This window comes from Papio anubis, chromosome 7, assembly GCF_008728515.1.
Source record: "Papio anubis isolate 15944 chromosome 7, Panubis1.0, whole genome shotgun sequence".
Taxonomy (NCBI): domain Eukaryota; kingdom Metazoa; phylum Chordata; class Mammalia; order Primates; family Cercopithecidae; genus Papio; species Papio anubis.
In genome coordinates, this window is record NC_044982.1 from 131,478,926 (window position 1) to 131,496,360 (window position 17,435).

The following is a 17,435-nucleotide window of genomic DNA, read 5'->3' on the forward strand; positions in this document are numbered from 1 at the left end:
TTCATTCCGTTGGCCTGTTTATGACCAGATAGTTGATGAATGGTAGCAGTTCCATTGACTAGTTTCTTTCCTTCTCTTCCAATTCTTGCTGTCAGGGGAACTGGCTAATTAACAATCATTTATTATCTACTATTTTAGAGCACAGTTCTCTTAAGCTGTCCCTCTGCCTTCACATGGCTTTATGCCATAGATGGAGCCTTGGAGTAGAATCTGTCCCTGGCACGCAAACAAAACAAGGCTAGAATTCCAGACCAGTGTTCTCTGAACAAGTGGCATCTGCCTTCTGGTCCCTGGGTGCCATAAAAAACAGAGTTAGACCCTGACCTTGCCTGGTAAGGTCATGGTCTAAATTAAACAGTCAAAATACAAAAAAGATGTGAGAAAATAATGGGATTTAGCAACAATGATCCTAATGTGCTGCTTATCATTGTATAATGCAAGAAATTTCTTAGACGACCATTGACACAAGGATTTGGTGGAAACAGAGTCAGTGTGTCAGAAGGAGTAAATTATTTAAGTGTGTGAATACCAAGATACATTAATGTCAGGAAGGAAATGAGATGCCAAAAGTAGATGTATATGATAATTTGCTCCCTCTGTCTTCCCCCAAATTATCTCGTGATGTGATTGTTACTTGACTTTTTCTTTGTTTTGGAGTAAGTGGGCCGGGCGCGGTGGCTCAAGCCTGTAATCCCAGCACTTTGGGAGGCCGAGGCAGCGGATCACAAGGTCAGGAGATCGAGACCATCCTGGCTAACACCGTGAAACCCCGTCTCTACTAAAAAAATACAAAAAACTAGCCGGGCCTGGTGGTGGGCGCCTGTAGTCCCAGCTACTTGGGAGGCTGAGGCAGGAGAATGGCATGAACCCGGGAGGCGGAGCTTGCAGTGAGCCGAGATTGCACCACTGCACTCCAGCCTGGGGCACAGAGCAAGACTCCGTTTCAAAAAAAAAAAAAAGAATGTTTTGAAGTAAGTGGAGTAAATAAGGTTAAGGCATTGAATGATTAGCTCAGTTTATGTAGTCCTTAGAAAGCTGTAAACCATTAAATTATTTTAAATCCTTTTTTAAGAATGAGATAAACATTAAGACACCAAGGTGACTTGATTATTTTTAAAGAATACACATTCATGATGGGTTTTTGTTTTTTGTGTGTTTTTTTTTTTTCATGAAAAACAGCCCCGTAGTTCTATAATCTTTTGAATTGCTATAAAAAATGAAAATGTCTTTATTTCTAAATCTAAACAACATGTGGTTGGGGAAATGTGGCGACATTAAGAAAAATACTCAAATTCTGAACTTTAGGCAAAGCAACGGTACAATACAGATGTAAATTATGTTATCAAGGACAATTTAGAAAATCCAGCTGTTAAGAAAAGTGACTCAAAAATGGAAATTGATTTTGAGCTACCTATAATTATAGTTTACTACTTCTTTTTTTTTTTTTTTTTTTTTTTTTTTTTTAAAACGGAGTCTTGCTTTGTTACCCAGGCTGGAGTACAATGGCACGATCTTGGCTTGCTGCAGCCTCCACCTCCCAGGTTCAAGAGATTCTGCCTCAGCCTCCCAAGTAGCTGGGACCACAGGTGTGTGCCACCATGCCCAGCTGATTTTTGTATTTTTAGTAGAGACAGGGTTTCACCACGTTGGCTAGGCTGGTCTTGAATTCCTGACCTCAGGTGATCCGCCCGCCTCAGACTCCCAAAAGGCTGGAATTACAGGCGTTAGCCACCATGCCAGGCCCAGAAAGTTCTGATCAGTGACTGAAATTAATCAAAATGTATTTATGTAATTCTGCCCCATTCATTCATTTAGAATTTTTTACTACCCACCCACCTCACCCTCTCAAATCGAATTGTGCTCTTCTGGCCATTCTAATGATGGAAATGTAAACTGTTTTCTGTAGTCCTTCTCATCCTCACCTATTTATATTTAATTTGCAAATCTGATGTTAAGGGGAGAGAGGTGGAGAGTATGAGGAAGGATAGTTGAGTTGGTGAATGCTTCCATCCTAGAGTACTTCATCACAGATTTTAAAGTCTCAGAAAGTTGTTTCTTTTTTTTTTCTTTTCTTTTCTTTTCTTTTTTTTTTTAACAGTATATCATTCTGTTGCCTAGGCTGGAGTGCAGTGGTGCAATCACGACTCACTGCAACCTAGACTTCCTGGGCTCAGGTGATTCTCCCATTTCAGCCCCCCTGGTAGCTGGGACTACAAGTGTGTACCACCATGCCCAGCTGATTTTTTGTATTTTTTGTAGAGTTGGGTTTTTGCCATGTTGCCCAGGCTTGTCTCTAACTCATGGGCTCAAATGATCCACAGCCTCGGCCTCTCAAACTGCTGGGATTACAGACATGAGCCAGTGCACTCAGCCTAGGAAGTCATTTATAAAGCCTATTCAAATTGCCCAGGTCTGACTGTGTGCTTTTATCAGGATAATAGGATACTCCATTGGCACCTTAGCAATTCTGCCAGAATTATTGATTGCGAAGCTGCTTACAGTTCTGATGCACATCACAGGAAGCTGGTGCAAAATTAAGATGGCATATGTGATGAGATAAAGGCCGGGTTAGAAAAGTGATTACAACTGGGAACTTGCTAATCACTGACCTCTATAGGGATCCTATGGTTTATCACTAATCTCACTCACACTTGGCATTTTCCTATGCTGCTGCCTCATCATTCATAGCTGTGTGAGTAATTTGGCATGGAGTGAACAAGAGGAGGGCATAGAAGTCCAGCAGCTGTGCTTGTTGGCACTAGATATTTAAGTATCTTCAATGTAGCCAGCAGTGTGGTTGGCACAAATGTTAGCCAATAATGCTTAAACAAATTGTTGTGAAGAAAATAGGCAAGCATTTATTTTAAAATCCCCTTTCTCTTTTCTTTAAAAACAAAAAATCTGGTCAATTAAGATCCTTTTTAGATTCTTTTTCTGTACGTTTGAGCAGATTACTACCAAAATAAAGTCTGTAATTCTAACAGTATCTTCTAGACAAGGATTTCTGAATACGTTATAAGTATTAATTAAACTGTGCAGGGTCTGTGGGAGATACATGTTATTCAGTTGATTTTCCTAAAAGAGTGAGTGGGGTCATTGATGTTAAGTGACATGTAACTTTCCCAGTTCACTCAATGAGAGCAAAGCAAGAGCCAAGAGATGAATCCAGTACTCAGAATTCCCAGGTCTTTGCTCTCATACTCTACGGCATTGCAGATTTGCCCACTTTGTAAGTTAGCATTTTGTGTTTCTCCATATGGTTAGTATGATTCAAATTGTATGGTATTTTTGATAGAGTTTGCCTACAAAAGAGGAGTAGGTTCTCCACGAACAAAAAGGTAAGGTAAATAATGAGTTTTCAAAGACACTCAAGGGGGAGGAGGATAGTCTGCTCATAAAACTGTCCTCAAATTTAGATTTGTGCACAAATATTTAGATTTGTCTATATAAGGGTTTCACATTGTTTCTATGAAAAGTAAATATGGAAAAGCTCATATGAGTTACACATTGAAATACTTCATTTTGAACATAGTAATGTTGATCTCATTAACTTTTTTGAAACATCCAGGAATTGTTTCTAGGTTAAGCTTTTAGCTTTTAAGAAAAATCAGTCTCATGCTAAATACTTAAATTATAACACACGGAGTTTTTCTGTGTAAAATATGCTGAATTCAAATTTATGAATGCAGATCAGAATATCTGACAAAAATGAGCAGAAATAATATTGGCTTTCATACAGATAGGGAAGCTATTCTATTTTGTACTGCTACTTGTGAAGGCAACAGTTATTTCTTGAATAGTATCTATTCATTGAAATTAATAAACTTGTCTGGAAATTTTTAGGTATTTACTGTACTGCTGCAGAAAGAAATTCTGAGCAGGCTTTATATTCCATAATATCATTATTTCTGGCTGTTTCCTCATCAATACATTATTTTCTGTTGATAAGAACAGAGCACATACCATGAGAGTATTGTAGAATTGCTTTGGTCTAAATTTGCATGTTGAAGGAAGAGTGAAACTGAACACCATTCTCCAAGTGTGGATTGTGGCTTATCTGCTCTCAGGTTGCTCATAAAGACATACCTGGGACCGGGTAATTTTTAAAGGAAAGAGGTTTAATTGACTCACAGTTCAGCATGGCTGGAGAGGCCTCAGGAAACTTACAATCATGGTGGAAGGGGAAGCAAACACATCCTTCTTCACATGGTGGCAGCATGGAAAAGTGCAGAGCAAAGTGGGGCAAAGTCCCTTATAAAACCATCAGATCTCATAAGAACTCACCATCATAAGGACAGCATGGAGGTAACCACCTCCATAGTTCGATTACCTCCCACCGGGTCCCTCCCACAACATGTGAGGGTTTTGGAAACTACAATTCTAAATGAGATTTGGGTGGGCACACAAACCATATCAGGCACCTTCAAACCTTTGTGGTATTTTTAATAAATATATATTATCAAATACTAGATTTCTGTCACTAAAAAGAGCTAAATATCTAACAAATGTAGCAGTACTTCTAAAACTTGGTCATCCAGTAGGCTGTAAGCTTTTTCATTGTTTGGCACCTATTGAGGGTAGAGCTTGCAGGGGTTGTTTTGTTTGTGTTTTTTTTTTTGTTTTTTGAGGCAGGGTCTCACTCTGTCTCCTAGGCTGGAATGCAGTAGCATTATCATAGCTCACTGCAGCCTCAAACTCCCAGGTTCAAGCAATCCTCCCACCTCTGTCTCCTGTGACTACAGGTATGCACCACCATGCCCAGCTAAGTTTTTTGTTTGTTTGTTTTTAATAAAGGTCAGGTCTCACTGTGTTGCCTAGGCTGGTCTTGAACTCCTAAGCTCTAGCAGTCCTCCCACCTCAGCCTCCCCAAGTGCTGGAATTACAGGCATGAGCCACAGCACCCGGCCAGAAGCTTGTGTCTTCCTCATCTCCTAACCTCTTCATCTGTCAGTGACTAGCCCATAAATGTTTGATGGAATGTATGGATCTTAGATTCTTCTGTCTAGTCAATGCTTGGATATTTGTAATTGAGATGGAGAGAAATGGGAATGTAGAACTGTGCCTGTCCACTTCCGCCTTCAATTTGACTGCTCATTGTATCTTATGTCAAAAGAATAGCAATAGTTTGTATTTCTGTAAACATTGAAAGGTTGCAACTAAGTAGAGCAAGATAACTTTTTTTTTTAAGTCTGAGAATATTTGTTAGGGTAAGTAATGCCTCTAAGAGTTTATATGTCTGGAGAAAATAATGTTATGAACTTCAGTCATTTGCTGTTTCTTGAGTAAATGTTTTAAATACTGTATAAATTGAATAAATGTTTTAAATACTGTATAAGTTAGTCAAAACTATCTGTCATTTCTTGAGCAATTTTTAGTTTAGGTCAGAAAATGCTGGATCTGGTTAATGTAAACCGTGTAAGTTTAGCTACTTAAAATACCTTTGCACACATGTTATGTATCTAATGGTTTAGTATACATATATATGTATTATTCTTGTATATTTTCCAGTAATATGTTGCTATTCTACTAGAGTTGGGTTTCTTAAACTGGGGTCCAGAGAATCCCAGGACAGAAGGAGAATCAATGAACTTGAATGGGAAAAAATTGCCATCTTTATTTTTACCAATCTCTAAGTGAAAGTTTGCATGGCCTTCCATTTTGAATAAGGATAGCAAAATAGTCCAGACAGTACCTACAGTCTTTGTCACCAGTAGAACAATAGATATTTTCATATCATAATTGTTGCAGGTATCTTAAACTGTTATTTATGCTTTCAAATTATTATTAGTCCTGCTGCTAAATCTTATTAATGTGTTAATAAATTATAGGAAATACGAGGTTTTTAAAAGAACATTTTGACAATTACATGGCATTGTACATTAAAATACTTATATTTTGTTTTGTACATTTATAATCATGATTCTGAGAAGTCCGCTCAAGAGGCTCATGCACATGTGCACACATCCATACCTATACACACCCACATCCCCACAAGGGTCTAGTAAAAACCCTGTATTAGACTATCCCAGAAAGTTCTTTGTAATAATTTTTTCACAGGTGCTTCAAGGAAAATTAGATATGTGTTACATTACTAGTAGTTCTTAAACTGTTTTCAGCTGAAGTTGACCAGTTAAAATTGTCTGTATACTTCATTCATGTATTTTTATGTTTAAAAATTGCCAAAGATTTTTGACGTCAGATGCCTGAGATAAAACAAAGACAATGTATATGATTAATTTTAATTCATGAAAATAGTTCTTGTGAAAAATAATTTTGAAAGAATTAAAAATGAATGCCTCCTAAGTCTTAGACTGAGTATGCATTATTATATTTCAAGGATACTCAAAGGTATAAGTCCTTAAGAAAATAACTAGTTTCTAATAAATGAAAGGTGAAATAAAAATGTATTTGCATTTCAAATTCTTATTTGAATAGATTAAGTATCATTTTGAAAACAAGCTATCAACTTTCATTTCAGAAGAAACTTTTACTTTGCAACATCTTCAGCTTATGTTAAATTAGTTTTCGTTCTCTCTGAATTCAGTGTCCTTTATGAAAGGATAAGAAATTTTAGGAATGTTAATAAGCACAAGAAAGTAAGTTTAAAACTTTAGGTTTTTTAAACTGATCTATTATGTGGGTAGCCTCCACACAGATAATTAAGATTGTATTTAAAAGCTGTACATTATTAAAAACAGAGCTAATACTCACCTCTAACCTTGTTCCTTTTTCCACCTCAACATTTTTTTTTAAGAGTTCTTACTGGGACATTTGAGTCAAAATACAATACATTATTAACTCATGATTGAGTGTGGTGGCTCATGCCTGAAATCCCAGCACTTTGGGAGGCTGAGGTGGGCAGATCACAAGGTCAGGAGTTCGAGACCAGCATGGCCAACATAGTGAGACCCCATCTCGACTAAAAATACAAAAATTAGTCGAGTGTGGTGGCACACGCCTGTAGTCCCAGCTACTTGGGAGGCCGAGGCAAGAGAATCGCTGGAACCCAGGAGGCGGAGGATGCAGTGAGCCGAGACCATGCCACTGCACTCCAGCCTGGGTGACAGTGAGACTCCATCTCAAAAAAAATCAATCAATAAAAAATGTAGTTCACTAATTAAAAAAACTCTACACGTGAATAGGATGTTGAAAATTGTTTATTGATATGATACGTAATTATTTTTTAAAAGCCTCAGAAATGGACTAGTATCATTTTCATTAAAGTATACATGTCATGCTGACTAATTGATGTAGAAGTTTTACAATTCTAAATCTGAAATCTATTAACCCTTTAGATAGGGAAAATAATCCTTGTAATAATAATGCCAGGCCTCCGTGGTAACACATACCTGTAACGTCAGCACTTTGGAAGGCTGAGGTAGGAGGATTTTTTGAGCCCAGGAATTTGAGACCAGCCTAGGCCATACTGTGAGATCCTGTCTCTACTAAAAATGAAATTTTAAAAAATTAGGCGTGGTGGCAAACGCCTATAGTCCCAGCTATTTGGGAGGCTGAGGTGGGAGGATTGCTTGAGCCCAGGAGTTGGAGGCTGCAGTGAACTGTAATTATGTAATTATGTTCTAGCCTGTGCAACAGAGCAAGACCTTGTCTCAAAATAAATAAATGAATTAAGTAAAACTAGTTATTACAAAATAAAACCATTACAGGATTGTACACTTGGAATTCTGACATACACAGCCTTCCCTGCATCTAATCAAAATGGATCAGAAATCCTCTTGGAACAAGAAGATGGCAGAGACTGAAGGGAAATGCCAACTCAGAATGACTGACATAGAAGGAATTATTGAAACTCAGGGAAGACAGTTGTGTTCTTCTTTGGCAGGTCCGCTTTCTAAATAGATAGGGAATTTCAGAGAACAACTTCATTCTGTGCTTTGCAAAAAACAGAAGATTGTGGGGAGGGGTCTGGTGGAGAGGGCATGACTTAGACAGACCTTGAGGCTGCTGCTTCAATCCAGCATGTCAAAGCACCATGTTTGGGGGCATTAGTTACTGAACCTCAAAAATGCTACATTGCAAATTCGCTTAGTATATTGAATACCTATGAATGAGTACCCTACTGTTAATGCTGTGAGACTTAACATCCATTCTCCCTCAAGAACTGGCCCATTCTATTCCTGATACTTGGCCATGAAAGTTTTGAACTGTGGGTATATTAGCTCGTTCTCACGCTGCTAATAAAAATATAACCCAAGACTGTGTAATTTATAAAGGAAAGAGGTTTAATTGACTCACAGTTCAGCATGACTGAGGAGACCTCAGGAAACTTAAAATCATGACAGAAGGGGAAGCACAAACATCCTTCTTCACATGGCAGCAGCAAGAAGTGCCAAGTAAAAGGGGAAAGGCCCCTTATAAAACCATCAGATCTTGTGAGAACTCACTATCACAAGAACAGCAGCATGGGGGTAACCACCTCCATGATTCAGTTACCTCCCACCAGGTCCCTCCCACTACATGTTGGGATTATGGGACCTACAATTCAAGGTGAGATTTGGGTGAGGACACAGCCAAACCGTTATCAGTGGGTATAGTCACAATAAGAATTCTTTTTTTTTTTTGAGATAAGTCTCACTTTGTCGCCCAGGCTGGAGTGCAATGGCACAATCTTGACTGCCCACAACCTCCATCACCTGGGTTCAAATGATTCTCTTGCCTCAGCCTCTCGAGTAGCTGGGATTACAGGTGTGTGCCACCACACCTGGCTAGTTTTTGTAGTTTTGGTAGAGATGGGGTTTCACCATTTTGGCCAGGCTGGTCTTGAACTCCTGACCTCAGGTTATCTGCCCGCCTCTGGCATGTTATCTCCCAAAGTGCTGGGATTGCAGGCGTGAGCCACTGTCCCCCACCACAGCAAGAATTCTTACATGTCTCTGGGAAGAATATAAATGGGCATGGTGACTTCTGAGCATAGTAAGGTAATCAATGCCTGTAAAGCTGAAAGTTAGCATCCTTTAATCTACCAGTTTCCCTTATTTGTGTCTATCCTGAAGGGACGTGTGTGTGTGTGTGTGTGTGTGTGTTTACAAGACGTGCAAGGATATTTGTTTCAATACTGCTCATGACAAACAAATATAAAAACTATCTTTCGGTAGGGGAATATATGAACTGGTTTTATTTGTATAATGGAACATTGTATAGCAGTAAAGATACTCAAACTAGGGATCTGTTATGAACACATAGGTCAAAACATAATATATGGAAATGCAGGTTTCAAGATAAATAGCATGTAATTCCATCTGTTAAATGTATTAAATGCAAACAGTAATGTATATTGTTCGAGAATATGAATATATATTTAAGAGTACAAAACATACATGGTAAATATGCACATCAATATTATGATAATGGTTATCCAGAGGTGTGGTTTGAGCTATGTCTATACTGTATTAATTTTTTTTTTTTTTTTTTTTTTTTTTTGAGGCAAAGTCTTGTTCTATCGCCCAGGCTAGAGTGCAGTGGTGTGATCTCGGCTCACTGCAACCTCCGCCTCCTGGGTTCAAGCAATTCTTCTGCCTCAGCCTCCTGAGTTGCTGGGACTACAGGCGCGTGCCACCATGCCTGGCTAATTTTTTGTATTTTTAGTAGAGACGGGGTTTCACCGTATTAGCCAGGATGGTTTTATCTTCTGACCTCATGATCCGCCCGCCTTCGCCTCCCAAACTGCTGAGATTACAGGTGTGAGCCACCGTGCCCGGCCCAATACTGTATTAATTTTTGAGAGAGAAAGAAGAGAAGAAGGTTCAATCTGACGCAAACATGGGAAAACATTCTAACTAGTGGGTACATGGACCATATTGTTGGGTGTATAAATGTCTTTTTCATTCTTTTAACTGTGTTTTAAAATACTATACCTTGAAAATAAAGTATTTACATGTTACTTTATATAGCTCAAGTGATCCTCCCACCTCATCCTCCTGAGTAGCTGGGAATACAGGCATGTATCACCATGCTAATTTTTTAATTTTTGTAGAGACAGGCTTCACTATTGCCCACGCTAGTCTTGAGCTAGTGGACTAAAGCAGTCCTCCCACCTCAGCCTCCCAAAGTGCTGAGATTACAGACGTGAGTCACTATATCCTGCCCAGAATTTGACTCAGACTGACTGAAATGATAGCAAGTTTTTACAAATTATTGGATTGTATCCTCTTATTTCTAATTTGTTCTATTTTTAAACTGCAATATAATTACCATGAGTAGTCTAGAATTTTGATTGTCAATAAATGAGGAGTTTTATATAAAGTTAATTTCTTTGTTTTATAGGAAAAACATCAGAGAGAGGCTCATTTTCCCTGTACAGCAGAGATACTGGATTACCAGGCTGTCAAGTAAGTTTAATAATTAAAAAAAGCAATGAGATGGTTTTTAAACACATAAAGACTCTATTAATAGATGAGATAGAAATTATCAAATTTATTTCACTACTGTTTGTTTAATTTGTAACTAAATGTTGTTTTTTTGCTCTCTCTGCTTAAAATTGTTTCAGTTCCCCAGTTTACCAGGCTGTCTTTATCATCAAAGATTTTCATAACCCTCCTCCATTTTAACTAGAAACAAAGTAGCAGTTATCTTTCTACCCCTTTCCAAAATGCCTGTCATTTCTGAGAATTTTTCTTGCATATTTTCTCACAGAAAACATAATTGCTGGTACATAAAAATTACATGATTGATCTGCATAGCTTGAATATCCTGTAATGTCAAACTGATCATTAATATTGGAAGCATTTTGTTTTCAATGCTGCATCTACCAATTTTTAGGCTTCACACCCTCCCCGACTTGGAATTTTTGTTTCAACTGTCCACCTTCTCTAGCATTTTGTGCTTCTGGTAATGGGCATCTTCTCTGCCTTTTTCCTCATACCTTTGACTGAGAATCCTGAACACACAATTCACCTGCAGATTCCCATCAGAATCAAGCCAAAAAGAATAGAAAGGAAAGGCAGAACATATTAAATTTGTTTTCTGCCATCTGCATGCTTTACATGAGGGCCTACCCTAATTTCAGGCATGGGCATGTGAGCCTGTTTTAACTGCTGTGCTAATAATACTCCATTTAATACATATTTCGTAATTGTGCCTCTAAGAGAGTTTTACATAACATCCTGTTTTGTGATATGCCTTCCCATTATAAAATAATGTATTGTAGTAGATTGGCCACGGTGGCTCACGTCTGTAATCCCAGTACTTTTGGGAGACTAGGGTGGGAGAATCCCTAGAGCTCAAGAGTTGGAGACCAACCTGGGCAACATAGTGAGACCTTGTCTCTACTTAAAATGTAAAAATCAGCCAGGTGTAGTGGTGCATGCCTGTAGTCACAGCTGCTTGGGAAGCTGAGGCAGGAGGATCACTTGAGCCCAGGAGTTGAAGGCTGCAGTGACCCATGATTGTGCCACTGTACTCCATCCAGAGTGACAGTGAGACTCTGTCTGAAAGAGAGAGAGAGAGAAAAAGGGAGGGAGGGAGGGAGGGAAGGAAGGAAGAGAAAGAAGGGAGAAGGAAAGGAAGGAAGAGAGAGAGAAAATCAATATATTGTAAAAATTAAGGATCATCTATTCCCATGTCCTTAATGGCAAATAGGCATGGTCTGAGTAAGTGATTTGTTAAGTATCGTAGAGTTGGGGGTAGTAACTGGACCAACACTCAGATTTCTTGGCTTCAGACCAAGCAGTCTTATTCTATTTTCATCCAAGTGATTTTTTGAAGTTTTAGTGTTACTAATGATTGCTTTATTTTCCATTTATGGTTAGCTTTATTTTATCCTAGTCATTTAAAATATATATAGATTAGCATTGTGTCATAGCCAGTGTTTTGCTTTACCAGCTTTTACTAGCTCACAAGAGCCAAATCTGTTAAACTTTTAGGAATTTAGCAAGCGTGGTTGACATCACACTGGTATCTTAAAATTGACTATTATGAGCTGGGCACTGTGGTGCATACCTGTAGTCCCAGCTACTTGGAAAGCCAAAGCAGAAGGATCACTTAAGCCCAGTAGTACAGTTCCAGCCTGGGCAATGTAGCAAGACTGCATCTCTAAAAATAAAAATAAAAACAAAAAAATGGCCATCAAGGAAGTGTTTACACTGTGGAAATCCAAAAATGTTACAATTCAGGGCTTCCGTTTTCTTAAACAGTTGTTAAACATTTACCAGCATACCGATCATGCCTAGTTAAAAATTGCAGAGAACCAAAGAATGTAAGTGCTTATTCAGATCACAGTAAAAAATAGAAAAGCAGCAGTTGAACATCTAGCCTCCATTAAGGTACCTTTCTGACCTCTTTCAAAGGTAACAGTACTTTAAGGCCAACCAAGATATACGATTTATTCTGTATAGTTTTAGCAATATCCATTGATGAAAACCAAAATACCCTCTTTTTTGGTCTATATCAGATGTGGATTGGTGATTGTAATATTTCTGCAATTCATAGTTGATATCAGAGCTCATTCTTTTTTAAGAAGTTACTGTTTGAATTTCATAGTCTGAATTTTAGTTCATAAATGACCTAAACTGGAGGCTGTGGATCTAATTTCTGATCTTGGCTATAGTACTCATTGTGCGAGTTTTGTAGGCCACCTAACCATCACTCCTCTGAATCTCTTCAGAGTACACCAAATTTTAAAAATTAAGTTGCGGCCGGGCGCAGTGGCTCACACCTGTAATCCCAGCACTTTGGGAGGCCAAGGCGGGCGGATCACCTAAGATTGGGAGTTCGAGACCAGCTTGGCCAGCATGGCGAAACCCCGTCTGTACTAAGCATACGAAAATTAGTGGGACATGGTGGCAGGCTCCTGTAATCCCAGCTACTTGGGAAGCTGAGGCAGGAGAATTGCTGGAACCCAGGAGGTGGAGTTTGCAGTGAGCTGAGATTGCACCATTGCACTCCAGCCTGGGCAACAGAGGAAGATTCCGTCTCAAAAATAAATAAATAAATATATAACCAAACTAAGTTATATCATTTGGACAATGAATGATTGATAAAAGTAACTACAAAGAATCATGTAGGTTTAAGCTTGTAAGCTCTGCAGACTGCGTCTGTGACATATCATTAAGTTAACTTGTCTGCCACCCTGCTTCAGGGCCTTAAAAGTCTTTTCATCTTCATCTTAAGTATAAGACAGCAGCTTAGTTAGGCAGTGTTGAATCTTATATGTATTATCATAGTATAAGAATACCTTATAACCATAACAAATTTGTTTACTTATCAGATATATGAAAGTGCTCTTCTCAGTTCCTGATCATACAATAGAAGGTCAGTAAATGTCAGTTGAGGGGGGTAAGACAAAACGTTTAGAGTCAAGAGACCTAAGTTCAAGTCCCATCTCTGCACTGATTTCTATCTGAAAGATAGGATTAGCTGTTTCTGCTTCCACCTACTTAGTAGATCTCTGAAGGCTAAACTGTATAGGCTTATGAAAACATTTCAAAAAATAAACACATAATTCTAAAGTTCTCAATTCATGTAACCCATATAACAAAAGATATTTTGGATCTTTAATATTATTTTTAAGATACCTAACTGTTTGAGAGCCACTGGTCTAATGTTAATGTTACTGCTAAACTTGAGGGGGGAAGAAAACACTATTGTAAGCTTTTTGAGACCACAGCTACATCTAAAATCATAGTCCATGCTTATATTAATGTTTTTATTATGTTCAAATGTTTTCACTTAACATTTTTATACCCTCTTGGCAAAGGTATTGCTGTTTAGTTAGAGTCAGCAATAAGTTCTATTAATGTAATTGTCCATTTTTGCAAAGGGGAATCTTAACAGTTTTTACCAAGGATTAATGTGCATTTGTACCAGATTTAATTCTTATATCAAAAGACATTTATTTTAAATCTAAAGGTGTGGCACTGTAATAACATTTGCTGCCATTTGCTGAGCACTAACTGAACTAGCCATTGAACTAAACATAATCACATTTAATTCTTTTAACAACAACTCATTTTGCAGAGTAGTAAACAGAGGTTCTTGTAAGGTATTATACTTAAGGTTACATATCTAGCAAGTGGGAAACCTAAACTCATGCTTGAGTGTTTTGGCTATATGACTATACTTCAGCATAGGAATCCCTCAGATTTCAACTCTGTGCCCTTATTACCTTCCTTCATTTTAATTTGAGAAGGAGATAGGGAATTTTTTTTTTTTTTTTTTTTTTTTTTTTTGAGACAGGATTTCACTCTGTCACCCAGGCTAGAGTACAGTGGCGCTCACAAGACCTCCTGGGCTCAAGGGATATAAGGTTTAGTCAAGAGACCTAGGTTCAAGTCTCATCTCTGCATTGATTTCTTCATCTGAAAGATAAGATAAGCAGTTTCTGCTTCCACCTACATAGTAGGTCTCTGAAAGTTAAAGTGTATGGGCTTGTGAAAACATTTCAAAAAATAAATACATAATATTACATTTCTAAATTCATGTGGCCCACATAATAAAAGGTAATTTGGGTCTTCATATACCTCCCTGAGTAGCTGGGACTACAGGCATGCACCCGCCATGCCCTGCTAATTTTGCTGTATTTTCTTTCTTAGAGATGGGGTCTCACTATGTTGCCCACGCTGGTGTCAAATTCCTAGGCTCAAGTAATTTTCCTACCTCATCCTGACAAAGAGCTGCGATTACGGACAAGAGCCACCACTCCCAGAGGGAATTTAAATTTTTAACGAATGTCCAGGTGATTTTGATTCACATGGACTAGAGTTCGTGCTTTGAGAAACCCAACTCCTCTGTACATGCCAACTCCTCTGTATAAGCCAATAGGAGTTATCCTTAGCGGAAACTATATGATTGCTGTTTGACAAACAGTTTATAAATATTCTGGAGAGATCAGGAAGGCCTATGGAAAAGAGAAGAACAAGGCTACTAGAATGTTTGATACAAAATAACAATATTGCTATATACAAGATTTAAAGATACTCAAATGACAGAAAGATACCTTTTTTTTTTTAAGAATTCGTAGAAGCAATTTGTGAGCCCCAGAGAGGAAGCCTAAAATTCAGCAGAGTGGAAAGATTATTCTGCAGCAAGGACAAACTATTCAAAGAAAAACACGTATTCCAAACAGTATTTATTATAATGAGTCAGAGGAGGGACAAAAAATACACTTTAACGCTGCCATTTTGTCTTACCTATTCACAAGCGACAAAAGCAAATCCAAGGAAATATAAATAGTGACTCTAAAATGATACCCAAACACCACGTTGAAACCATTTTTGTTCAACAGAATCCCCCAAGGGGCATTAACTCTGCTATTAATGTACATAAAATGCTGCTGACATACTGCAAAATTCAGACTAATTTAATAATGCCTGATGGGCCTTACTTCATGTTAAGATGATGTAATAATATGTTGCTAAATGAGTGTCCTCATACTACATTCACAGCAATCACATTAACTGATGAGCCATTGAAAAGAAACTCATGTCACAGTATTACTGGAAACACTGATAGATCATTCTGCAATTAATTTTTTTTATTGATCAAACACAGAGCATAGAAGCCAGCATCTTTATTAACAATAGATATATTACTTTAAAAACTACCAGTTAAGTGAAAAATCCTTTATCAGTATAACAAATTTTTCCTTTATACCTCTTAAGCAAATATTTATTCAAGTAGTTTAAGTTTTTCTCTAAGTATTTAAATGTAGAAGATGGCAGGGTCTTGGTTTTTTTCAGAAAGTGTGAAGTTTCATCTGAGTTCAGATATTACTCCCTTGAGAAAATGACAACTTTAAAAACTGTACCTTACTTAACTCTTAGTTGTTTGGAAATAAGCTTATACCATTTGGTTTTTCCTTGTTCTTTTTTCCTGTTATACCCAGTATCATATACAGACATTTATAATAGTAAAATAATAAAAGAGTTGATACATCAGAAAGACATAACAATGATAAATGTGTATACGCCTAATAAGAAAGCTTCAGAACAAATGAAGCAAAACAAAAATTGATAAAATTAAAGAGAGGGATAAACAAATTGACAATCATACTTGAAAAATTGAATACTTCTGTCTTAGCAGTTTGCAGAATAACTAGACAAAAAATTTAGTATAAGATGTAGAACAAAATAAACTAGTTATCGACAGCCTTGACCTAAATGATATGTATAGAACTCTGCATACAGCAACTGAAGAACATAAATTCCTTTCAGGGGCACACATTACACTAACAGGCTGGAATCATATGCTGGTCCATAAAACTAGTGTCAGTAAATTGGAAAGGTTTGAAACCATACAAAGTATGTTCTTTGGACACAAAAGACTTAAGGAAGAAGTCTGATCAGAACTCAGGGACACAAAGAGGGGAACTATAGACACTGGGGCCTCCTTAAAGGTGGAGGATAGGAGGAGGGAGAGGATCAGAAAAAATAACTATTGGGTGCTAGGCTTACTTCTTGGGTGATGAAATAACCTGTACAACAACCCCCCCACCCCAACACGAGTTTATCTATATAATAAGCCTGAACATGTACCCCTGAATATAAAATAAAAGTTTAATAAAAAGCAAAGTTATATTAGAAGTCAATAAGACTGGGTGTGGTGACTCATGCCTGTAACCCCAGCCCTTTGGAAGGCCGATTCGGGAGGATCACTTGATCTCAGGAGTTCAAGACCAGACTGAGCAACATAGTTAGACTGTGTCTCTACTAAAATTAAAAAGAAAAAAAAAAAAGAAAACTAGTCAAGTGTGGTGTCAAGAGGCTGAGGCAGGAGGATTGCTTGAGCCCAGGAGTTCAAGGCTGCAGTGAGCAGTTATTGCACTCCTGCACTCCAGCCTGGGCAACAGAGCAAGACTCTGTCTCAAAAAGCAATGTCAGTAAGATATCTAGAAAAACACCAAATGTTCAGAAGTTAAGCAACATGTTTAAATGACGCATCATTTTAAAAAGAAACCACAGGAAATTCAGAAGGTATTTCTAACTGAATAATAATGAAAATATGATAACAAAACGTGTTGGTGCAGTTAAACAAGTGCCTGGAAGGAAAATGTACCTTTGAATGCTTATATTAGAAAAGATGTACAGTGAATGACCTAGGTTCTACCCTAAGAACTTAGCTAGAAAAAGAAGCACAAAGTAAACCCAAAATAAATAGAAAGAAGGAAATACTACAAATAAGAGCAGAAATCAATGTAATAGAAAAAACTAACAAAATCAAAATTTGGCTATTCAAAATAAATCATAAGGTTAACCCCTAACTAGATCAGTTAACAAGGAGAAGGGAACAAGAACACAAATTACCAGTACCAGGAATGAAAGAGAGGTTACTGCTGTGAATCATATATACATTAAGAATAGAATAAACATTATAACTTAATTCAGTAAATTTGACAACTTGGATTAAATAAATGAATTTCTTGAAAAATACTTACCAAAAGGAGACAAATTGAAACAAAATCTGAATAGATGTTTATCTTT

The 17,435-nt window shown here is 37.6% G+C and overlaps 1 protein-coding gene across 5 annotated transcripts in view; it reads left to right on the forward strand.

Moving 5' to 3' along the window:
- LOC116268515 (transcription factor 12) overlaps positions 1-17,435 on the forward strand; it is a 254,290-nt gene that overhangs the window by 118,779 nt on the left and 118,076 nt on the right. For all 5 annotated transcript variants that reach the window (XM_031668626.1, XM_031668625.1, XM_031668629.1 and 2 more), the window contains exon 4: positions 10,285-10,349. In XM_031668626.1, the coding sequence (XP_031524486.1) occupies positions 10,285-10,349 (65 nt within the window). The remainder of the gene's footprint in view (positions 1-10,284; positions 10,350-17,435) is intronic.